Source organism: Heptranchias perlo, chromosome 16 (assembly GCF_035084215.1).
Source record: "Heptranchias perlo isolate sHepPer1 chromosome 16, sHepPer1.hap1, whole genome shotgun sequence".
Taxonomy (NCBI): domain Eukaryota; kingdom Metazoa; phylum Chordata; class Chondrichthyes; order Hexanchiformes; family Hexanchidae; genus Heptranchias; species Heptranchias perlo.
The window spans coordinates 22,688,598-22,713,620 of record NC_090340.1 but is presented as its reverse complement, the minus strand read 5'-3'; the positions used below and the strand labels follow the sequence as shown (position 1 = coordinate 22,713,620).

The window sequence follows — 25,023 nt, the reverse complement described above, 5'->3', positions numbered from 1 at the left end:
AAAAGTGTAAAGGGCAAGGAAGGTGAAGAATTCCTAAAGTGTGTATCGGAGATGTTTCTTAATCAGTATATTTCTAGCCCAACGAGGAAGGAAGCAGTGCTGGATCTAGTTCTAGGGAATGAAATAGGGCAAGTGGAGTGTGTTTCAGTGGGAGAACATCTGGGTAATAGCGATCGTAATATTAGGTTTAAAGTAGTTACGGAAAGGGACAAAGAAAAATCAAAGGTAAAAATACCCAAATGGACAAGAGCCACTTTTAGTGATTTGAGAAGGGATCTAGCACAGGTACACTGGAAACCAAGAGTGGTCAAGAAAGCAGTAAATGAACAATGGTAGGCCTTCAAGGCAGAGATAGTTCGGGTACAAACCAAGCATTTTCTCAGAAGGAGGCAAGATAGGGCATCCAAAGCTAGAGCTCCCTGGATAACAAAGGAAATAGAGGTTAAAATAAAACAGAAAAAAGAGGTCAATGACAAATGTTAGGTACAGAATACAGTCAAAAACCAGGCAGAATACAGAGAGTGCAGGGGGAAGTTGAAAAGGGACATACGGGCAAAGAGAGAGTGTGAGAAAAAGATTAGCGGGTTACAAAGGGGAACCCAAAATTCTTTTATGAACATATAAAAAGTAAAAGGATAGTTAAAGGAATGGTGGGGTTGATTAGGGATAAAAGAGGAAATCTTCTTGTGGAGGTAGAGGGCATGACTGGGGTACTGAATGAGTACTGTGCATCTGTCTTCACAAAAGAGGATGAAGTTCATGTTGCAGTAGAGGAGGAAGGGTAGAGGTATTGGATAGGATAAAAATGGACAGAATGGAGGTGCTAAATAGGTTGGCATCACTTAAAGTTAACAAGTCACCTGCTCCAGATGGGATGCATCTTAAGTTGCTGAGGGAAGCAAGAGTGGAGATAGCAGAAGCTCTGACCACAATCTTTCAATCCTCCTCGGATATGGGTGTGGTGCCAGAGGACTGGAGGATTGCAAATTTTACACCCCTGTTCAAAAAGGGGAGCGGGACATACCTGGTAACTACAGGCCAGTCAGTCTAATGTCAGTGGTAGAAAAACTACTAGAGACCATTGTCAAGGACATAATTAATTCACTTGGAGAAGCATGGGTTAAAGGCAAATTGTGTCTGACTAACCTGATTGAGTTCTTTGATGAAGTAACAGAGAGGGTTGTTGAAATTAGTGCATTGGATGTTGCACATATAGACTTTCAAAAGGCATTTGATAAAGTACCACATAACAAACTTAATCATAAAATAGAAGCACATGGGATTAAAGGGATGGTGGTAACTTGGGTACATAATTGGCTAAGGAATAGGAGGCAGAGAGTAGTGGTGAATGGATGTTTTTCTGGGGTCGGTATTAGGACCATCGCTTTTCTTGTTATATATAAATTACCTGGACTTGGGTATAGGAAGTACAATTTTGTGGATGATATAAACTTGGTAATGTAGTAAATAGTGAACAGAATTGTAGCAGACTTCAGGAAGACTTAGATAGGCTGGTGAAATGGGCAGATACATGGCAGAAGCAATTTAATGCTTTAAGCGTGAAGTTATACACTTTGGGAGAAACAACATGGCAAGGCAGTATAATCTAAATAGTACTATTTTGTGGGGAGTGCAGGAGCAGAGGAACCTGGGGGTACATATTCACATGTTTGAAGGTGGCAGGGCAAGTTGATAATGCGGTTAAGAAAGCATATGGGATAATTGGCTTTGTAAATAGGGGCATTGAATACAAAAACAAGGAAGTCATGCTAAACCTTTACAAATCACTGGTTAGGCCTCAGCTGGAGTATTGTGTACAATTCTGGGCACCACATTTTAGGAACCATGTCAAGGCCTTAGAGAGAGAAGCTGGGATTGTTCTCCTTAGAGCAGAGAAGGTTAAGGGGAGATTTAATAGAGGTATTCAAAATTATGAGGGGTTTTGATAGATCAATTAGGGAGAAACTGTTTCTCTGGCAAGTGGGTTGGTAACCAGAGGTCATAGATGTAAAATAATTGGTAAAAGAACTAGAAGGGAAATGAGGGGAAATTTTTTCACACAGAGGGCTGTTAAGATCTGGAATGCACTACCTGAAAGGATAGTGGAAGCAGATTCCATAGGAACTTTCAAAAGGCAATTGGACATGTACTTGAAGAGGATTAATTTGTGGGGTTATGGGGAAAAAGCTGGATTGTGAGACTAAATTGGACAGCTCTTTCAAAGAGCCGGCACAGGCCCGTCGGGCCGATTGGCCCCCTTCTGTGCTGTAAAATTCTATGATTCTTTGAAATACAGCTTTGTGTTTAATCAGCCTCACAGTGGAGTGGTAGGAGATTGGTTTGTGCTTATGATTCTCCATATGGTGGGAGGACAGACTGGCAGGAACCCTCACAACATTCAAGAAGCATTTGGATGAGCACTTGAAATGCCATAGCATACAAGGCTACAGACCAAATGCTGGAATATGGGATTAGAGTAGACAGGGCTGATGGCCGGCGCGGACACGATGGGCCGAAGGGCCTCTATCCGTGCTGTATAACTCTATGACTCTATGACCAAACTGTAAAGAAGCAGCTTGGAATACACGTGAGATACTCCTGGACCTGAAAAGGAGGAAACATTACTGGAAGCAACAGCCAGTGTCGCTTTTGTATAACTGCTGGTGTTATCATCAGATGCCCAGTCACAGGCTACCTCCCATTCTCTGTGTGAGAATAGTGTGTGGAGCACAGAGGACCTAATAGAGCAGAGAAAATGACAAAAGACTTGAAACATCTTTGTATTGGGTGAGGTAAGAACTCTAATTTTCTCAATCAATACATATTTGTATCAAATACACAAATACGTATACCCAGGGCATAAGGAGGAGATGGCAAAAATATACCAACAAAACCACAAATTTTCATCACCTCCAGAGCCTACAAAGAAAAAGCAAAGCAACACGAGAAAAACGTGAAACATTTAATTGTTGCAACAACCCTTGTACAAACATTCAAAAAACAAAATCGCATGGATAAAAATATAAAGTTTATGAAAATACATCACACAATCCTAAAGGACCTTTGATCTTATTTTTTTTAAAGCAGAATGGTATGTATTTGTAACACTCTTAGTATAATTGCTTAGTTCTGCATATCTGTTTAATTCAGTAACCTTGCAAACCCTTTGGAGGAAGGTGCTGTTGGAGCTTTATACTATGTTGCTGAGACTACCCTGCAACTAATATATTGATTGATCTGTCAATTAGTGGTTTTAAAAAAGTGTGATCTTAATACTGCCTCTACACGGTCATTTAAAAAATAAATGTGACACCCAGTGCAAATTTATATCCATGCTATGGATCACACACAAGTATGCTAGTTTCTGCATATCTGCTACATAAAGACAACTCCAAATATACTTTTATTGTAGTTTGACAAATGAATATACTTTATCCTCTTTTACTGCAATGTAGTAATCATAATTATTCATATCAATTCTCCACCCTGTCAGTTTAAAATATCTTTACATCATAATTATACTGGTTTAAAAACCAATAATTTTAAAATTTAAACACTTATGATTATAGACATGATTGTTCCAACAAGCCCATAGCTGGTTAATGTCCACAGTATTTAAGCTAGTTCAGTGGCATCCCCTGCTGGCTCAGTGGGTAAATGCATCATGTGTGGGTGAGCCATATATACCAGGGAAGTCCCAAGTTCAATCAATGGTCTGTGGTGAGTTCACTAATTTCTGACAGGACACCAGTGGGGAGAGGTCTTAGTGTCTCTGGGCCGGGGTAGGGAAAAATTGTCCAGTGTTCCCATTCCTGATCACCATCCATTGATTCCTGCTGGAAGTACACATGCGCCCATAAGATGAGGACTAGGTTGAGTCCAGCTGTGAAGCCCTTCATGCCTAATAGCTTGCTACCACTCACTGTCCTGTTCGTACTTGGGCAAGGTACTGGAGGGTGAACAATACCCGCACAACTGTATTCCTGCCTTCAAGAAAGGATTGGGGAAAATGTGTTGGGGAAGAAAATAGATATTAGTTTTCAGCTGAACACTAGTCGTTTTGAGAAAAAACACCATCAATCAGCTTAAGTGGAGAAGGGACATTTATGATTATTTTGGCTGAACTTCTATCTGCCCTCTGAATCCATTGTCTTGAATGAATTGGGCTGTCAGATTTAGTGAGCCCAGCTCAAATGATTTATATTCAATACACGATTCCTTCCAACAATATTCTGATACAAGACCCAGGGCCTCTGTAACAATTAAAAGTATTTGTGAAGTTCTGGAACTTGTCATGAATCTGGAGGAATATGAAAATGCTTTCTTCATTTTTCTGTGCTGTTAGCGTAGATGTCTCAGATTGTTGATGATCACTGAGCTTCACTCGTATCCAAGACATCTTATAGTTCTACTTCTGACGCTTTTGACAAACCCAAGGCTTGGACCACATCAGGGGTCAGACCACTCTTCAGGGTTCTTCGCACTGCACAGAAAGAGCAAGCGCCATTAATACAGGTAAACCAAACACTTCGCTCTACTAGGTCAGTCACCCCAGCTGAACTGGAGCAGGATAAAATCTCAACCCAGTTCTTAATGGGATGTACCCACAGCACAGAACTGCCCCTGATATGTTACCATCTCATTCAGGAAGGCGATAAGGATGGCTGTCGTGGGAGGTGCTAAAATTCACACTGATACATTGGGGAGTATTCTTTTCAAATAGAGGGAAAGGCGTGCCTCTGCGACAGAACAGTAGAATTTATTCTGCATTTGGCTGTGCTATACCTGATATGGCATGCTGGATAATGGTACTTGGGTGGGGGGGGGGGGCAGGGGAAAGACTAGAAAAAATGTTCCAATCCCCAGTACTGACAGTGTTGACTTAGAGGATGAAAAAAATTACCTCCTCCCCCCAAATAAAAGATTATTAAGGAATAATTTTGTCATAGGAACTGCAGACCTAAATTTCCAATGGCCATCATCAACGTGTTAAATCACTGGTTAGACCTCAGGTAGAGTATTGTGTCAAATTCTGGGCACAACACTTTAGAAAGAATGTCAAGGTCTTGGAGAGGGTGTGGAGAAGATTTACCAAGGATGAGGGGTTTCAGTTATCTAAGAGACTGGAGAAGCTGGGATCTTTCTCCTTGGAGTAGAGAAGGTTAAGGGGAGATTTAATAGAGGTGTTCAAAATTATGAGTAGTTTTGATAGAGTAGATAGGAAGAAACTGTTGCCACTGGCTGGAGAGTCAGTAACCAGAGGACACAGATTTAAAATAATTGGCAAAAGAACCAGGGGGGAGATGACGAGAATTATTTTTACTCAGCGAGTTGTAATGATCTGGAATTCACTGCCTGAAAGGGTGGTGGAAGCAGATTCAATAATAACTTTCAAATGGGAATTGCATCTCTAATTAAAAAGGAAAAAATTGCAGGGCTGTGGGGAAAGAGCAGGGGGTGGGACAAATTGGTAGCTCTTTCAGAGAGCCGGCACAGGCACGATGGGTCGAATAGCCTCCTTTTGTGCTTTTTGATTCTATATTTAGCAATATGTACCACAATGACATGCATAGGACACACCAATGAAAACAGCTTCAAGTTCTTCCCCTCCCCACAAAACACAGGCAATACTTCTTTAATCAGCCACCTAAGAAAAAGCCAATTCACATGCTGGAAGTTAGAGAAAATGTAGAATTGTAAGGTCACAATACACTGAGCCAAGAGAGAAAATTAAGGGCACTGCTAGAAGACTTGCATTTTCATTCTTGCAGCCTGTGTGAAAACAATTCATCTGAAATTTCATTTGGACCGAGCCAAAAGAGTTCTGACAAAAAAGTCAGAGAGAAAGAAAACAAACAATCATCAATGGCAGAGCTGTCCTAAACAATTATTTTGCAAATCAAAATATTATTGCATCATTATTGTATATTAGATTCAATAAACAATCAGAAAATTGGTACGACTTGCCACTGAACTGTAGGTGCACAGTGATATGTCAGTACAATACTGAACGTATCCAACTTTGTTTAGATTACACCAGTAGATCTCCTGTGGCATTGCTCATGGGTAATCTGGTCAGGATGTTTAGCTGATAACCTGGTCTGTCCCTTTAAGATCATTGCTCTCTGAGGGAATTTTAGTTGCGTGTAAATTGCTCGGGTCTATTAGAAATCAGTAAATTCCTTATAAATCTCAGGCTCCAGGTCAATGGTTGACATTCCTGCTCTACAACAATGGTGCAGTCTCCATGTTGGCTGCATTAAATACTTCAAATTCTGTTGGTAGTTTCAAACTGATAATTAATTGGCTTGCTCCAACAGTCTGTATTGTGTCACTTATTTAAAAAAGGCATCCTTCAAAGAAAATTGTATAAATTATTATTACAATGCAATTGATTTGTAGCATGATAAAAATCAATGTGTGTCGCACCCATAAAACTGAGAGGTGGTTGGCAAAAGGCCACTCGTATTAGTGAATGAATCACACTATCACAAAAAGCTCGACAAAGGTGTGAGCTAGTCACTGCACGCTTTGGTACTGTTAGTGACAGTTTTTTTGTGCCCTGAGGAATTATAGTAATACGAATAATGCAATGTACACGTATATTTTTCATTATAAAATGTTCCACTAGCTCAGGTATCATCACAACCAGCAAGTCGGGAGTTCAAGTCCTAGAGTTGCCCATCAAGCAAATTGACATGCCTACTGAATGGAATTTTATCTTATCCTAATCAGAGCAGGGAAGCAAATGGATGTTGAAGGGAGACATTTCCCATTCAGGGAAGAAAAGAAAACACTATCATCATCCACCTCGTTCTGCTTGAATTGTGTTTCCTGCCAAATGATCACTATGCCAGTACACAGCAAGATATGTAATAGTGAGCTGCTTGCAAGGAGAATAGATAAAAAAAACATTGGAAGGAGAAAGATAAGGGATATATATAACAAACAATAAAGTTCAGGTATGAACATTTAGCACACTTATACCACATTCCTTACAGGTTAATACCTGCTTAAAAATCACTCACTGAAGATTGTAGTATGAATGGGAATGGTGAGGAGCTAGGAACTGTGGAGGAGCAGAGAGATTTAGGGTCAATGTACAGAAATCACTAAAAACTGAGCGAGGCAGCTTGCTCCCAGTCACCAGTGCCCCCTCCAACCAGCTGACAGGAGCACCAGAGATGACCCAAATATGAATCTCCCTTCCAATTTTTCCTTCCTCATTTCTAGAAGATGCCAAGGCCTCGACAGTATCTTTATTTTTTAATAATGTAAAGAAAGCCAAAGTCCTTTTCATCGAGACTTCAAAGAAAAGGTACGTAATTAAACTAATGTTGTAGTGAAAAGAACATCTCACCCAATCTCTAATTTTCCCTTTGAATAAAAATAGCAAAGCACATTTCCTGAAGGGGATCCTTCGCCTTCCTTCTGCGAAATCCATGACCAGGCTGAGCCATTGTCTATTTACAACTGTCAGATAGACATTCAATTCAGATCAGTCACTCCTTTTGCCTTTGTTGATCTGAGCTAGAATTCCAGTCACCATTTAGCCAACACAAAGGTTTACATTTCTGGCGATTAGGACCAGATTTTCCAGCAAGAGCTGTGACTTTTCATGATCCATCAGTTTAATTTTAAGAAATGATATTTTGCCGTAACTGATTTCATTTTAACAACTTGCATTTATATAGTGCCTTTAACGTGTTCCATGGCAATTCACAGAGGTGTAATCAGACACAAATGGACGCCGAGCCAAAGAACACGATATTAGCAGGGGCAGGAAGGGAAGCCATTGCTGGAGATGCTGTGGCTAAGATTGGATAGCTAAGAGTGGAAGGAGTTCTTACAGTCTAAAATAGCAGAAAAAACTCTCGCACATAGAAATAAATTTTGCTATGTAGGATATTTCAATGAAAACAATTTCATAATATGTGGATTCAAGAATGGTTGGGGACATGGAAGTGTTGTTACCATTATTACAAGAGTCTATTCTACCAGATAGTCAGGATTCTGATAAATAGTCTTATCCTACTAGGAATCAATAGCACGAAAGTAGATTTACTTCAATTTCACAGCCGTACCAAGTACTAGGAAAACATAATCACTTCTCATTCCACCCCCCCCACCCCCGGATAAAGATACTTACTAGATTTCCTGTTTGCTCTTGATCTCTTGCGTTCCTTTGGAGTAGATGGCCTCTGGTTGGGATTCTGTGTGACAGATTTTACCAGGCGATCCATGATTTCATCAGTAGCATCATCAGCTGGACTTGCTGCTTCATCTTTAGGGATAGAGGGGTTTGGTGGACTGACCCCTCCAATAGCTGCAAGAACCAAAAGGATAAAAGAAACATCAGTAACGTTTAAAAACAGCTACCCTACTGGAAGTGCGGACTTTTGTAATTCATATTGCGATCAAAGAGATGGCAGAAGCAGTCTTCCGCTAATGTGGGTGTGTTTGTAATAGTTGTGTGTTGTATTTGCAAGTACATGCAAACTAGTGTATCTGCTGTATTCATTAAACCACCGGGCTAGATTCTCATCCCTTTACAATCATCAGTAATAAAGATTACTAATGTTAAGTGTTTGTAGATATTTTTAAACAAACAATCAATGCAATAAACATCTGAGCCTTTCCTTGCCTTGTATAATCAAAGGATGGTTACCATTTATCCAATAATTGAACTTTTGTAGAATAATTGGCCTGATGCCTTTCCTGAAAACTGATAACGAAGGATTCTGCTCAAAACTTTCTGCGGGAAACTCCTCCAATGGTTCAGTTGGGAAGTGCAATGCCCAATATTGAGCTGACTCAGAATAAGAAAGTTTCATTTCTCACCCTCAGTCTGCTCAGAGTTAGCTAATCTGAGCCACGGTGGCAGTAGGGAGCTACTGTTGGCCTTGGGGCCCCTCAGCTAGGGAAAAGAGAAAATGGAATCAGCCACTGTTCCTGCTCCTGATCGCTCTCCAGGGATCCCTGTTAGGAAAGTACATGTTTGTGAATGTCAGATAGGGGCAAGATCTAGATTGGCTATGATGCCCATCACAGTTAAATAGCCTGCCAATATTCACCATTTTGACTCACAAATGAAAAATTGGCAGTTGGACATGTTACTAGAGGGTAACCATTGGTTATGGATTATTACCTCAGCATGGACTGGTATTATCAGGTGAGGAAGGGGAAAATTGAGATCTGAGGAAAATTCTAAAGTTACTTATATAGTGTGGAACTAAATTGTACAGCTGAAAACCCCATAGGACTTTTAAATGTTTCGTATAGAACCCAATAGGCTGCAATAAAACAGCGCCAAATCCTGAAAGAAGTTCTGACGAAGGTGGCTTAAGGACAGAAAGTTGGGGAAAATTTCACCTATATCGGCACGGTAAGTTGGTAAGCCTACTTGTGTTGGGTTTATACAGACCAAGACATGCAGAATGACAAAATGCTCTGGCTAGACACACTCAAAAAAAAACACGACGTGGAGTGATCCCCTCCCCATGAAAAGGAAGAAAAGGAGCTCACATCTGTTGCCTCTGCTCCTTCGAGTCTGTGGCTCTGGTATAGTCAAAATATTTTTCATGTTCTCGTGCTCTTCATCTGCTTGTGGCTGGTGATCTGGTGTTTCAGGAGCTTGGCTGCTCTCAGTACTACCAGCTGCGGTAGAGAACTTAGCTGTCTGCAATAATAAGCAAAAAGAAACATGGCTCGGTTAGACTGTTAACTTGCTGACTTTCAACATGAAACGGGTTTGTTTGTGCTCATCAAGGCCAAAATGTTTTTGTCTCTTCCTGACATCCAAAAATATAATGAATTAGTGGAGAAAAATTATATACATTGTATATAAAAATATAAATATTTATGAGGCTTTGATACTCCATTGCCTTAAATAGATATAATGTGCAAGGTTACTAGCCCCTTCATTGATAGGTGACTCACAAAAAGCATTCACTTTGTGATCATTATTTTTTGAGTTTGGATTAGATCACAAATATAAGCAACATACAACCAAACTTCATTGTTGCTTGTTTTAGTAAGCTTTTACATTGCTTTTTGAGGTAAACATTTGACACTCAATGTGTTCAACCAATGCAAACCAGCAACCGACAAAGCCAATAGAATGCTTAACTATGTAGCTAAACAGTAGCACACAAGTTAGAGGAGATTGTGACCAAACCACAGTGTTCTGGCCAGACTCCTGGGGGGTTATTTAACCCCCAAGAACGGGTGGGTTGGGGGCAGGTGTACAGTAAAAATAGTTGATATTTGGAGCGCGACCGCATCCCGCTCCAACACGCCCACTTCCGGGTTTAACCCAGGTGTGTTTGGATGTGTGTGCAACAGAAACCCGGAAGTCCCATCCCCACTTAAAGCCGGCGGCTGATACTTAAAGGGACAATGTACCTCATTGCGATAGTTGAGGCACTTACTTTTTGGGTATTGTAAATGTAAAACGAATGTAACTGTACCTGTTTGGATTTCTTATCGCTTCCGATTTATGTCAGGTGAAAGCAGGCGGAAGCAGGCGGGAAGGGCTAGATCTATGAGGTGAATGCCTTTATTGCACTGCTTGTGGGCCTAGAAGAGCAGGAGTGCTTCATCCAGTCCCAACAAGCACACCTGGCGCGATCGGACTCCCACGATCGGCCGACCCCATCCCATTGTGAACCCTCCCCGACCCCAATACTGGACCTTCACCCCACAATGGTGGCCCCCGCCAATGGCTGACACCCTCCCAATGGCCAAGACCCCTCCATAGCTCCGACTCCTTCCAATCTCCGACGACATCCGCCGATCTTCTGGTGACATCTTCCAATCTTCTAGCGACTTGATCACCTCCTGGCCTGCGATGTCCTCCATGGCCCCCAGCCCACCTCATAAGTCCTCCACCACCCCAATGTCTTGATTGGCCCACGATCTCTCCCTCCCTCCTCTCTGCTTCCCGCCTGACAGGCAGCCAGCCTGTCGATCAGGCTGCCTGCCAGGCAGGAAACCTGGAAGTAAAATTCATTGCCCTCATTAAGGTTGCGATATCAGATGGCGACCCGCCAACTTTATTTCCGCGTATCACATCCGATTATCATCACCCCCCTCCCCCACCTCCCCGCTCCCTTCCCTCCTCCATGTTAAAATCATGCTTCTGGTGTCCAGTTCTGGTCGCCGAGACATAAGGGAGCAGGGAGACGCTCGAGCCTTGGAGGCAGTGCAAAGAGCCATGAGGCTGATCAAGTGCCAGAGGTATGAGGAGGACCAAAAACACTTGGGCTTTTCAGCCTTAAAAGGAGGCATCTGAGCAGTGATCTTAGACTTATTTAAGTTAGTTAATGGTATGGAAAAGATAAACTGGAAAACTACTTTAAACTAAATTGCGAGAGTTGGATACAGGTTGAAACTAATGAAAGGGAAATTTAAGATATCAGAATGTTCTTCACACACACACACACACACACACACACGCACACACACGCACACACACACAGAATAATCAATACACGGAGTAGTGGAGGTAAAAATCTTGGAATTATTTAAAAACAATTGGATGGTGCAATGGGGACTTGTTAGGGTCTTTCTGGATTGATGAGCTAAGATGGGCCAAATGTCCTCCCTCATCCAAAAAGTATTTTGTGAACACTGATAATTGAATTCTAATCTCCTCTGGGTTTTTCCCTCATCACGCAACCAACATCTACATCACTGTTTCAATTCACTGGCCCCTGTTTTGATTCTTTTATAAACTTACTTTATTTAAACAAAGATACGATCAGTGATAAGACTGTGTCACTCTTAGCACTTAACATTGACAACTTTCCAGCAAAATGACACTGTACCATTTTACTTGGATGACGATACTCCTTTAATCTCACAGACTACACTTTTCTTAATTGCAGTGTGATTATATTTGATGAAAGGAGAATGGAATAATCCATTATCTATAGGGGTGAATCCGTAAACGATGGGGGAGCGTTGGTTAGACAACCCTTTTTCTGACTCGCAGCTTCCACTGGAAGCACAGGATCCCATTTGGTCCCTTATATATCCTCTCAGTCGGGAAGAATTGAACAAGTTTGCAGTATGAAGTCAGCTAATGTTTTCCATGCATTTGCATTCCTGAGATTTGATTAACTGAAGGCCTAGAGCGCAGCGGCAAAGTGCATTTGTAATAACTGAAGCAAATCAAAAGGTAAGAGAAGTTCAAAAATAACCTTGCATTGAACTAAACTCACCCATTTGGTCTTGCAAAACAAAGAAACAAACAAACAAACAAAAAACTTTCTTCAGGTCAGATTGACCTCACCAGAATAACCCAGCCTAGAGCCAAATGTTAAAACAGAGATGGATATTTTGTTATCTAGTATCTAATTAAAAAAAAAATCATATATGGCATGTATTCTTCAGTTTTGTAGCTAGCAATCCCTTGAGTGCAGCAAGGAAAGTTCAGATCCTGTGCCTGTCACCCTGACCCACACACTCACCAGAGACCCAGTAGTTCTTGTTGAATTTTTCTGGCAAAAATTAAAATTGTTTGAATGCCAAACTAAATTCAAATTACACGTGAGCTGAAAAGTCATGATCATTTTTTTGTTTTGAGTGCTGTTGTGTAATAATGCACAGAGTGAGGTCCCCACTGCACCCTCTATTCTTTACAATAGCACAGACAGTGATGCAACTGGGAGAAAATGTAGATACCTCCTAACCAGATGATGGATTGAGTTTGGAGACAGCTGTCAACCAAGCCATGAGATCAGAGCTCCAAGGAAAGATTTAACAGAATGCTTCACATGAAGGGGCAAGGGAAAAACTCACAAAGAATTACACAACCAAATTGTTGGTCTCTCTAACTGCTTGCCTCAGTTTTTAACCCACCCACCTTGGTTTGTAGCCTACGTTATTTTCTGGATTGTAATGTTCCCACAAACAATGAATGAAACTTGTGAATAACTATGTATTTGTAATTGAAGAGGTTTGCTACACAGTGTGGTAATGTTCCTCGAGATTTGTAAAATGTTTAGTGTACTTTTCTCACACGTAACAGCACTAGAATTAGATAGGCACTGACAGGCTAGAGAGAGAATTGAGTTTATGTCATCATACAAATTATTTTGGTAGTTCTATAATTTTTATACATGGATAATGTTTGCAAAAAAAAGTCAGATAGAAAAGTTACTCGAGGGAATATTTTTGAGCTAGTTTGTCACCGTACAGTATTATGCGTAAGCTTGTGTGTGAACTACTGCACTGTTCATCAAAAGAATAACACAACCAATCCTGGGATAAAACAAAAGTTTGAGAGGGGGAGAAAATTGGATTAAGGGCCGTTTTTGTGCATGGGTAGCGTGATGCGCTATTACCCCGCGTCCAATGACCCCTGCGCAGGCAGGACGCGAGTTTCAGCCGGCAGGAGGACTCACCTGCAATCAGCGTCCCATTCCAGGCCGTGCACATGGAATCAATGCAATTCACACCGTCCACCACCAAGGGGAGCTCAATCTCTCAAAGGGAGGATGTTTCTTAGAAATCTCTTATTTGCTGAAAATAACAGTCAATTGTCTGTACGGAGTCTGAACGGAGATCAGACATCGCACACGTAAAACACAGATGCAGGTCCCATCCCTATGTTTACACACTGATGAGTTTTGTTAAAACATTGCATAAAGGTTGTGCACTACTAAATCCCACAACGTCCAATCTGCACGCCAGACCTCACCAATCTGTCGATCTGAGTTGGTACCAGGCCTGCGAGAGTGCACCAAGGTTCTCTGCTGATGCACTTGGTGCAAGAGGTGGACAGAAGGAGGGACATCCTATATCCGCAGAGGGGGTGGGGAAACAAGAGGCCCTCCAGACATATATCCAAAAGGCAGTGGGAGGCAGCGGAGGACGAAGTCAATGCCAGGCGCTCAGCATCATGAACATGGATGCAGTGCAGAAAGAAGTTCAATACTTTGACACGAGTGGTCAAGGTGAGTGAGGTCAACTGTAAAGTGGCGTCTCCTACCAACTACGCCACTAGCTGCATCCACTGCTCCACACACTACACCCCCCATCACCCACACACCAACAAACTCACTCTTTCCATTAGTGCCCAAGTCTTCAACCAGATGCTTCCTCTCATCCTTACACATTACCACTGTTTCAAGCTGCCCACCCACAACTCACAGGCCACACACACTGGCAGCTATTCAACCATGACACATCACCGAGACACACGTCCCGCTTTCTTGCAGGAGAAGGTGGCGCATAACAGGAGGCAGAAAGCGGCAGTGGCATTTAGCCCCTCGAGCCTGTTCCACCATTCAATGAGATCATGGTGGACCTGTGACCTAATTCCATATGCCCGCCTTAGCTCCATATCCCTTAATACCCTTGGTTCACAGAAATCTACCAATCTCAGATTTAACATTCACAAGTGAGCTAGCATCAACTGCCGTCTGCAGAAGAGCATTCCAAATGTCTCCCACCGTTTGAGTGTAGAAGCATTCCGTAACTTCACTCCTGCACGTCCTGAATCTAAATGTTAGGCTATGTCCCCGCGTCCTAGTATTCAAGTCTAGGAGACCTCTAAAAACAGTTACAAATGTCTTAGCAGCCAGAAGCAATAATCCAGCCACTAACCTGTAAATCCTGCATGGTCGCTTTAAATAGCACTGGTGGGTGTTCCTCCAGGCACTCTAAGACACGTTCAGATGGTCAGGGTTAAGACTGCGTCGAGTTGAGAGTTAAGTCCCAAAATGTGTCTATCACTTTAAATCAAGGTCGTACAGTGATTGAAGCCATTTTCTCCCTACTTTACATGTTTCCAGCGTTCGTTATCTGCGCCTGCGCTCACTCCTATACCAAGATTCCTATGTTCCCAAGATGGCGTCCGGCGCACATCACGCTGGAACAATGGTCGCTACACGGCCCAATTTAGCGCCCATTGTCTTTTTTGGCCCCTGCTTAGGAAAGTAGAAACCACACCCTCCACTTTCAGTATAACAAATCATTTTCTAATAAATATAATAGGTTTTCTAAGCTGAGAAGTTATTTCATGGACTGACAGATGGAAAACTGAGAAACCTAAATGAACGACCAAGGCCTAGACTAATCGATTGCTAATGTCAATGGTAACTCATTTAAAATGAATGAGTTACCATTGGTGTTTGGTTCGGAAAACCTGAACTGATAGTATAGGGCACCATCGTGATTGTAAAGAATAGGAGAGAAAATTAGGTAAATCACAAAGTAGTGACTAGGTGATGCCAAGCTTGGGTTTTAAAAACCTGTCAATTATGGAGGGCGGGGAGGTTGAGGGAGGTAAGGAGATGAATATTTACAGGTTCTGAGAAAGAATAAGTTAATGTTCTTGATTTCAATAGAATCATAGAATCATAGAAGTTACAACATGGAAACAGGCCATTCGGCCCAACATGTCCATGTCGCCCAGTTTATACCACTAAGCTAGTCCCAATTTCCTGCACTTATAGAATCATAGAAGTTACAACAATAGTGAGGGTGCAGGAAGAGCATGTAGGATAGTATATGTGAAGTTTGGGAAGAACAAGTGAAGAAAGCTCAGAGAAACAATGTTATTAATAAAACAAATTAATAAAGGCTGCAATGGTGGGAGAAACAGATTGGGAGCTATCTTTTTCTTGTACCCTATCCAGAAGTGTTGGAAAGGTGTTAGAAGTGGAAATGGGAGGAATAATCAAGGGTTAGATGCACATTGAGTTTACAAAAAAAAATCAATTTGTTACATGGGAAAAGAAGAATTTGGCATGAAAGAGGAAACTCCAGTTTGTTGGAGGCAGCTTCAGTAATGAAGATATACGTAATGGTTCCATTTGAGGACAAAGGACTATCTTAAGGCTAATCAGAGGTCTCTCCTGACTCAGGAATAATGATCATTTTCCAGCTCACAATAAACAAAGCTGCTTCCACAAATCCCTAGAGCACACAGGGACAGCTTTGAGCAGTAGCACTGCTTATATAACTTAACTTATAAATTATGTAGCAGTGGTTGCCATGGTATTGCTATCACTTGCTGAAATTAAACATGATGAGAGTTTTTCAGTCCTTGGCAGCTGTGTCAGCTCAATGTATTTTGGTAAGCAAAAAAAATAGTTTCACTGAAGAATTGTTAGCTGAGACAGGTTTGAAAAGTAAACATAATAAATGACTATTTGCATGTTCACTGTTTTAATTAGATGGCCTTACAGATACCCTCAATGCATTCAACTGGGATGTAATAGCAATGCAATTTACGAGACTTCCTTATCCTTAGTTTAAAGTTACAAAATTGGTCTTAATTTCTGTTGAAGACTTGGCGCTGAACATGGACGCTTATCTGAAACTAATTTTCTCTGATCTTTTATATTTATGTTACAAAATAATAGGTGTACCCAAGTCATGTTGCTTAGGTTTCCAGTTGTTTTTCTCGGTTCCCTAGGTTTCTCCTTGGTGCTTTTCCAAGGAATATGTCAGACTTTCAGCAACGCTCTTATACCTAAACCAAAATCGGCACCCAGAGAGTTCAGAGGTTCAGTTTGATGGCGTACATACGTCTTGGGGGAGAAAAAAGCTTGAACTCCAGTCACGATATTGCAGGCTCAAATCACAGAATTTATAATTATTACACGTTCCTACGGCATTAACTAGTCTTTCACTGAATTTTCAGTTACCAAAACATTATAATCTGATAAGGTAGCCCCGGCCTCTTGAATATATGTTCAAGCCCTCAAGAGAGGAATACAAGCCCATAATTCACCATTTAGAAGCTTGCTTTGATCTACAGTGCCAAGCTACTTTGCAGACCTCCCCAGTGCACATCCAGAATGTCAGTGGTACTTGGGGATTTTAAAAGATGACCTCATGCAGACCAGGAGACCAAAGCCTTTAGAAACAGAACACCTGCGAAGGTCAGCCTCCTGCATTGCACATTTACTCCTTCCAATTGGTTTTAGATTACAAAACTTTAATAGAACTTGTCAGTGTTTCCACTACAGTGGTTCAATTAATTCCAGTTACTGGTAGCCAAATTAACTTCTCCAAAATGGAAGAGATTCCTCAAGTGGTAATGTCAGTACTAAACTTTTTCATTTAAAGCACAGTAGATAGCAACAGATGCTGCAGTATCTCTTTATTCTGAGTCTAGCTGGGCTACAATACAAACCAAATTATATCTGTAGAAAGTAAATAAAAAAAGATCATTCACCCATGTTACAAAATGATTTGTACCGGTGGTGGTGGTGGTGGTAGTGGGGGGGGGGGGGGGAGCGGGTGAGGTGAGAGGGGGCATCGTTGATGTTTACAGATATGAAAAATTCCCATTCCTAAAAAAGCATAGGGCAAAAAACAATCAAGCCAAGTGTACCGATCTCTAACATGTATGGAATTCAGAATTTATTCCAACCAGTTGAGGTAATAGGACATAAATTCAGCAAACAGTAACCCTAACAGGAACTGTTTTCCCCTTGACTTGCTTCTTTACACTCTGAAAGTCACTTTAAAGGAATTACTTTAATGGTGCTTATATTTTAAATATAAAGATCATAGATTCCTATTCCAATGCAATATACATATATTTTTAAATCCCAGTACTGATCATTTCATCAACAGCAGGTAATGGGTGCAGTAATACTGTGGTAAGCACCTCACATTTGGAAGCCTTGTAGCAAATGTTACACTTATGCCCTGCCTCGGTGGATACACTTCAACACTGAATATCATTTCTTTCTCTTATTCTCCTCATTACATCAATTCAATGAACATAACCTTCGGTCCAGCTCCATGACTCACAGCAATAAAGGATTCAGTTTCGGATAAAAGCCCGACTTTGCACTGTTCAATCTCACTAATGGGGATTTTCAAGATGGCTGACCCTTTATTCTTGAAAAGTATTGATTGATTGTGAAGATAAGGAGTGTTACAGCTCCCTCGGAGCTTGTAGGAATCCACGTAGAAGCCCAAATCCTCTCTGCGCTACTCATCGTAGTCAACTGCCGCGGTCAACAGCAATCTGGAGACCTTATCTAGAAAGTGTGAAAGGAACCTAGGCTGACCTGCCCCTTGTTTTTCCCCTCTTGTTTATTTAGAGGAGCCAAGGGGCAGCATGTAGCTGAGGAGGAGGAATAGAACCTTAAAGAAATACTCAATAGCCAAACTACACTTTACAGAGGGAGAGATCAAGCAAAACTGCTTGTTTATTTAAAGTTCTGTTCTTCTTCCTGATCTACATGCTGCCCCTTGGTGATATTATCTGCAGACATGGGGTCAGCTTCCACACTTAGCTAGCTCTACCACTACACCCCTCACTTGACCTCCTCGGTGCCTCTGTACTGTCAGACATCAGTCTTGGGTGAGCCAAAACTTCCAGCTAAACATTAGGTAGATCCATCACCAATCCTCATCATCAGTTCCATCCTCCTCCTTAGTTATTGTCTCAGGTAGAACTGTTCGCAACTGTGCTCTCCCATTCAACCCCAAGCTGAGCTTCCAACCTCTATCATCTACTTCTACTTCTGTAACATCGCCCGCCTCTATTCCTTCCTCAGCCCATCTCCCCCAGCAACCCTCATCCATGCCGTTGTCACCTCCAGACTCAACTACTCCAATGCTCTCTTGGCCCACTTCCCTTCCTCCACTCTCCATAAACATCAACTCCTCCAAAACTCTGCTGTCTTTATCCTAACCCATACCAACCCCACTCACCCATCATCTCTGTTCTCACTGACCTAGAATGGCTCCCAATCCCCCAAAGCCTCAAATTTAAAATTATCTTTATTTTATTCATTCTCGAGATGAGGACATCACTGGCAATCCCAGCATTTACTGCCTATCCCTGGTTGCCCTCGAGAAGTTGGTGGTGGGCCTTCTTCTTGAACTGTTGCAGTCATTATGGTGAAGGTGCCCCCACAATGTTGTTAAGTAGGGAGTTCAGGAATTTTGACCCAGTGACGATGAAGGAATGGCGATATATGTCCAAGTCAGGATGGTGTGTGACTTGAAGCGGAACTTGGAGGTGATGATATTCCCATGCACCTGCTACCCTTGTCCTTCTAGGTTATGGAGGTCATGGGTTTGAGAAGTGCTGCAAAAGAAGCCTTGGTGAGTTGCTCTAGTGCATCCTGTAGGTAGTACACACTGCAGCCACGATATGGCAGTGGTGGATGGGGTGGATGTTTAAGCCAGTGGATGAGGTGCTGATCAAGCAGACTGCTTTGTCCTTTATGAGGCCGAGCTTCTTAAGTGTTGTTGCAGCTGCACCTATGCAGGCAAGTGAAGAGTATTCCATCACACTGGACCTGTACCTTGTAAGTGGTGGAGAGGCTTTGGGGAGATAGGAAGTGAGCCTCTCACTGCAGAATATCAGCCTCTGACCTGCTCTCGTAGCCACGGCATTTATGTGGCTGGTCCAATTGAGTTTCTGGTCAATAATGAGTCCCCCAGGATGACGGTGGAGGACTAACTGGTCTGATGTAAATGAGGCCCAAGTCCCAATGTTAGGTGGGCCTTGGGCCTATCTGTTCTGGTGCAGGGATTGGCTGCTTTTAGATTGAATTTGTTTTAATTCCACATGCCAGTTTCCAGCATTTAAACTACTAAATCTAGTTGTCTTATACCAGTGGCAAACTAAGACCCAGGAATAACTGGGAAAAAAAATATATGCTATGGGCTAGAATTTCCATTCAGTGGATGAAAAACCTATCCCTACAAAAGTGCATTGCCGGCAACACTGCTGAGTTTTATTAAAACTGCATTAGGTTGCAGATGCCATGTTAATTCTTGAGATAAAAAGTTAATTCTATTAAGTAAACATACCTCTGTGATCATTTTGCCCCTTGTTTTGTTCCTCTCTCGGTAGGCAGCCCGTTTCTGTTTCTGCTGCAGTACCCGCTCTCTGCTGGTGCGATACTCGAGTGAAAACTCACTAATTATTTTACAGAACCTGGTAATCTTCAGCTCTCGGGCAGAGTTGGAAGGATGACCGAGGTATAACAAAAAAGAATGGAACCTGTAAGAGACAGTTATAGTTATTGAGAATTTCTGTTTACAACAGTAACAACAACAACTTGCATTAATTTTTTAAATTATTCGTTCATGGGATATAGGCGTCACTGTGAGGCCGGCATTTATTGCCCATCCCTAATTGCCCTGCAGTCCGTGAGGTGAAGGTTCTCCCACAGTGCTGTTAGGAAGGGAGTTCCAGGATTTTGACCCAGCGACGATGAAGGAACGGCGATATATTTCCAAGTCGGAATGGTGTGTGACTTGTTAGAGGGGAACATGCAGGTGGTGTTGTTCCCGTGTACCTGCTGCTCTTGTCCTTCTAGGTGGTAGAGGTCGCAGGTTTGGGAGGTGCTGTCAAAGAAGCCTTGGCGAGTTGCTGCAGTGCATCCTGTGGATGGTACACGCTGCAGCCACAGTGCACCGGTGGTGAAGGGAGTGAATGTTTAGGGTGGTGGATGGGGTGCCAATCAAGCGGGCTGCTTTGTCCTGGATGATGTCAAGCTTCTTGAGTGTTGTTGGAGCTGCACTCATCCAGGCTAGTGGAGAGTATTCCATCACACTCCTGACTTGTGCCTTGTAGATGGTGGAAAGGCTTTGGGGAGTCAGGTGGTGAGTCACTCGCCGCAGAATACCCAGCCTCTGACCTGCTCTTGTAGCCACAGTATTTATATGGCTGGTCCAGTTAAGTTTCTGGTCAATGGTGACCCCCAGGATGTTGATGGTGGGGGATTTGGCGATGGTAATGCCATTGAATGTCAAGGGGAGGTGGTTAGAGCCTCTCTTGTTGGAGATGGTCATTGCCTGGCACGAATGTTTCTTGCCACTTATCAGCCCAAGCCTGGATGTTGTCCAGGTCTTGCTGCATGCGGGCTCGGACTGCTTCATTATCTGAGGGGTTGCGAATGGAACTGAACACTGTGCAATCATCAGCGAACATCCCCATTTCTGACCTTATGATGGAGGGAAGGTCATTGATGAAGCAGCTGAAGATGGTTGGGCCTCGGACACTGCCCTTAGGAACTCCTGCAGCAATGCCCTGGGGCTGAGATAATTGGCCTCCAACAACCACTACCATCTTCCTTTGTGCTAGGTATGACTCCAGCCACTGGAGAGTTTCCCCCCGATTCCCATTGACTTCAATTTTACCAGGGCTCCTTGGTGCCACACTCGGTCAAATGCTGCCTTGATGTCAAGGGCAGTCACTCTCACTTCTGGAATTCAGCTCTTTTGTCCACGTTTGGACCAATGAGGTCTGGAGCCGAGTGGTCCTGGCGGAACCCAAACTGAGTATCGGTGAGCAGGTTATTGGTGAGTATGTGCCGCTTGATAGCACTGTTGACGACACCTTCCATCACTTTGCTGATGATTGAGAGTAGACTGATGGGGCGGTAATTGGCCGGATTGGATTTGTCTTGTTTTTGGTGGACAGGACATACCTGAGCAATTTTCCACATTGTCGGGTAGATGCCAGTGTTGTAGCTGTACTGGAACAGCTGGCTAGAGGCGCAGCTAATGTCGTGCCTTTAATGTAGTGAAATGTCCCAAAGCGCATCACAGGAGCCATTATCAAAAAATATTTGATAATACAGATGATATTATAAGAGCATTACCATTGCTTTTCAATCTAGTTATTGTAGTGATGGCACATGTGCTGTGAAATGGGGCCTTGAGGCCTTAGGCAGAGTGGTTTTGCTTTCAGTAATTAGGGATAAAAGTAACAATGTTTATACACGTCAGGTTCCTCCACAAGAGTGCACCATAGAACAAGAATACACACTGACATTGTGTGGTGTGCTTGTGTTCTCTTAGACTGGTTTGAGAGTGTTGCTGATTAGGTAGGGGATGTGTGTCAGGAACAGGAGCTTTTTGTAAAATAAACTGCTGATTGACGCTGGCTCCGTAACGTCGGCTACTATACGAGTGGCTTTTTGTAAACCACCCGGCCCTTAATGTGAGTTTAATCCTTCGACTATCGACAGTTCCAAACAATTCTATGATCTCTGGGCTGTCTATATTTTTTTTTGAAGATTTTCAATTTCCTGCTGTGATGCAGCAAAGTTCCCTAACTTTTTGAACACTTCACTTTTGGTGAGGGACATTAATGCTGGCAAATGGAACAATTTTTTTTTGCATGTCAGGCATTTTGCTTCGGCTTCAAACTTTGTTACGTCAGGACAGCTGCAGACAAAGCTTTCAGTAGAGGGTGATGTTTCCCATTACCCGCGCCAGCTATCTATGGCGACTTTAGTGTCAATTGTTCCTGAATTAGGGGCAGCTTTGTGCCCTGGGGCCATGCCGACTAGGAACTGGGGTGAGCCCATCCAGGCTTCTTTCAAATAGGATCCTTACAAACTGCAGAGGGAGGAGTCTTTCATCCCATCAGACTGGGTTTAATTTTTGCCAGTTATATATGGAAACAGCTAATATTGAAATACCAGAAAAAAAGTTTGAAGCTTTCTTTATTTCGTGGAGGAGTTTATTCCTCGGTAAATTTTGCCTCCTTTCTGTAATTTTTGCTCCCTTTCCTCTTCATCTACCAGATCTGACGCCTTGCAGCTGAGAGGGCGGGCAGAACTACACAAATGCTCTCTCTGTAACTGGCCACAAGAAGGCACCAGGGAGCCTCTGGACATCTGTGGGAGGCGCTGGAACCCTTACTCCTTTGATGCTGCTCAGATCAGAACATGAGCAGACTAGGCTTATCTCTTTCTGTCCCCACTCCGCAGCACTGATTATTGGTGCAGTAATGTTTAATGCAGCTGCATCATTCCCAAACAGCTATTTTGTTCCTCAAAATGCAGCACAAAGTCTATATCTGACTCATTGCTGAAGTTTCAATAATGCCATAGAACTTCTTTCGAAAAGAAATTGCAGGAGACTTGAAAAGAAAAGTGGTTTTCTTTTGAACCTGGAAAGTACTGAGTGGATTTTCCGCATGCACACTGTCCTGAAAACATCCTTAATTTCTTGGCAAGTTATTGTGTGCTTGATATTTTCTATTCTCCACCCACCCATATTCTCCCCTTCTCTCCTCTCCTGTGGGCTCTCATTCTTTGCTGGGACACAGTTTCATGGGTGCCAGTTGCCCTCCAGTGGTTCACCCAAATGTTGATTATTTATGCCCGAACCTCGACAGGGCGTATCAGCAGGCTGTTCAACCGTGGGAACATCACAGTTGCAACCGATCTGGTCCAAGCCAGATATCCGCAAATATGCAGTTCCAGTAGGAGTTGCAAGATAGCGATTAAGGGTGGGAACTCTGGCTGATTCCCCCTTCCCTAACTTAAGAATGCTTTATTAATTGTAGTGTCTATACTACCACTCCAACCAAGACCTGCTAACTCAGCACATACCAGAGATGTCCCTGCCTGTGCCACTCAGATACTCACTGATAAACTCACTGTGTCTTTGATATTTGTTACTAAATGATTTGAAGTGAACCTTTCAGAGCCTGTAGTACTGTTTCTGTACCACATCCAAAACAATCCAAGACAACAGCAAGGTTTTCTCTGTTTTCTCTAACTGTATTGTACAAAATCTAGTTCTCAGGAAAACATTGGCAAGAAAGTCCCTTAATCCTTGAACACACTTTCAGCAACATAGGCATCAGAAATAAAATAATATTTCAGTTGGTGGGGCGAGAAGATGGTTAGAATCAGCAACACCCAAAATGACTTTTTATGCAGATGCTACATGTACAAATCTGTGCATTTCTAAATCTGAGAAAGATGTTTGTGACTCAAATGATCAATATAGATACGGCCATAAAATGGCGTGTGGGCACAGTGTGATGAAGTGCCAATGTACTATGCCACAGGATGTTATGATGATTTTGTGCTCAACTGAGCACTTAGCGGGGCCATGAGCTGAGAGAGACAGAGACACAGGTTCTGACCCCGACCCCAGGTAAGATCAGGATGCACTTTTTCACACAAAGGGTAGTAGAAATTTGGAACTCTCTCTCCCAAAAGGCTGTGGTTGCTAGGGCAATTGGTATTTTCAAGACTGAGATATATAGATTTTTGTTAGGTAAGAGTATCAAGAGATATGGAGTAAAGGCAGGAAAATGGAATTGAGGTGCAGATCAGCCATAATCTAATTGAATGGCGGAACAGGCCTCTGGGGCTGAATGGCCTCCTCCTGCTCCTAATGTTCCGAGGCTGCTCTGATACACATCACAGTAGGAGGAAAGAAAAGAAACTGACCAAAACAGAAGCAGCATGTGGATAAACCCTTGGATCACGATTCATTGGGGGGTTACTAATTGTACTGATAGAAAATGTTTTCATTTTGAACAGGAGTCTCACAAATATACTTTAAAAAAAAATTCTAAATCCTGGCAGGCATGCAAAACCTCGAGAATGAAGTCTGACCTGTTAATAATTCTACGATGTACCACTTTGAGGATTATGATCCTTTCTGTGCAGTCTTTCAGAAATTCAGTCATTTTATTTTTTAAAACGGGCTTTGTTTCATGCTTAGCTATAACCTTCAGGTGATCCCACGAAGTTTTGCATTTTCTCTCCAGCTGAATGAGGCTTTCCGCCAGTTGATCAAAGTCAATCTGTGAACACAGGCAAGAGGGCATGTGATGACAGCAGCCTGGGAACAGCTTCCAGTCACAAATGACACCCATGCAGTTTAAAGCAGAAATGGAACATACATCGGCAAATGCAAGTTATGAATTGCAGCAGCTACCATCAAATATGGCCCATTTGTCAGAAGGACTTTGCATTAGTTTTATTAAATTATATCATTCTATATATAGCAGTGTAAGCGGAGAAAGTTTTAATACTGTTCAAGTTGCCCCTCTGCGCTTGCAAAGACCCAAAATAGATAAGATAGTCCAACTTATCGCCAATTCCATTTTTTTTAAATCTGGAAAGATAAATTCTATATTCTAATAGCATGTTATTCTTTGCTGTTTGTAATACTGTAGCAGCACAGACCCTTATGTTCACACTAGTTTTGCTGATCTGCTAAAATTCAAATAGTTTTAACAAAATCTTTTACAACAGACATTTAGTGATTTTC

The 25,023-nt window shown here is 42.3% G+C and overlaps 1 protein-coding gene across 3 annotated transcripts in view; it reads right to left on the bottom strand.

Moving 5' to 3' along the window:
* Positions 1-2,948: 2,948 nt before the first annotated feature.
* The window catches only part of fhod1 (formin homology 2 domain containing 1), a 299,703-nt gene continuing 277,628 nt past the window's right edge, over positions 2,949-25,023 (bottom strand). For all 3 annotated transcript variants that reach the window (XM_067997797.1, XM_067997798.1, XM_067997799.1), the window contains 5 exons: positions 24,363-24,553; positions 19,801-19,993; positions 9,526-9,679; positions 8,150-8,326; positions 2,949-4,483 (listed from right to left, as the gene is read on the bottom strand). In XM_067997797.1, the coding sequence (XP_067853898.1) occupies positions 4,401-4,483; positions 8,150-8,326; positions 9,526-9,679; positions 19,801-19,993; positions 24,363-24,553 (798 nt within the window). In that variant the 3' untranslated portion in view covers positions 2,949-4,400. The remainder of the gene's footprint in view (positions 4,484-8,149; positions 8,327-9,525; positions 9,680-19,800; positions 19,994-24,362; positions 24,554-25,023) is intronic.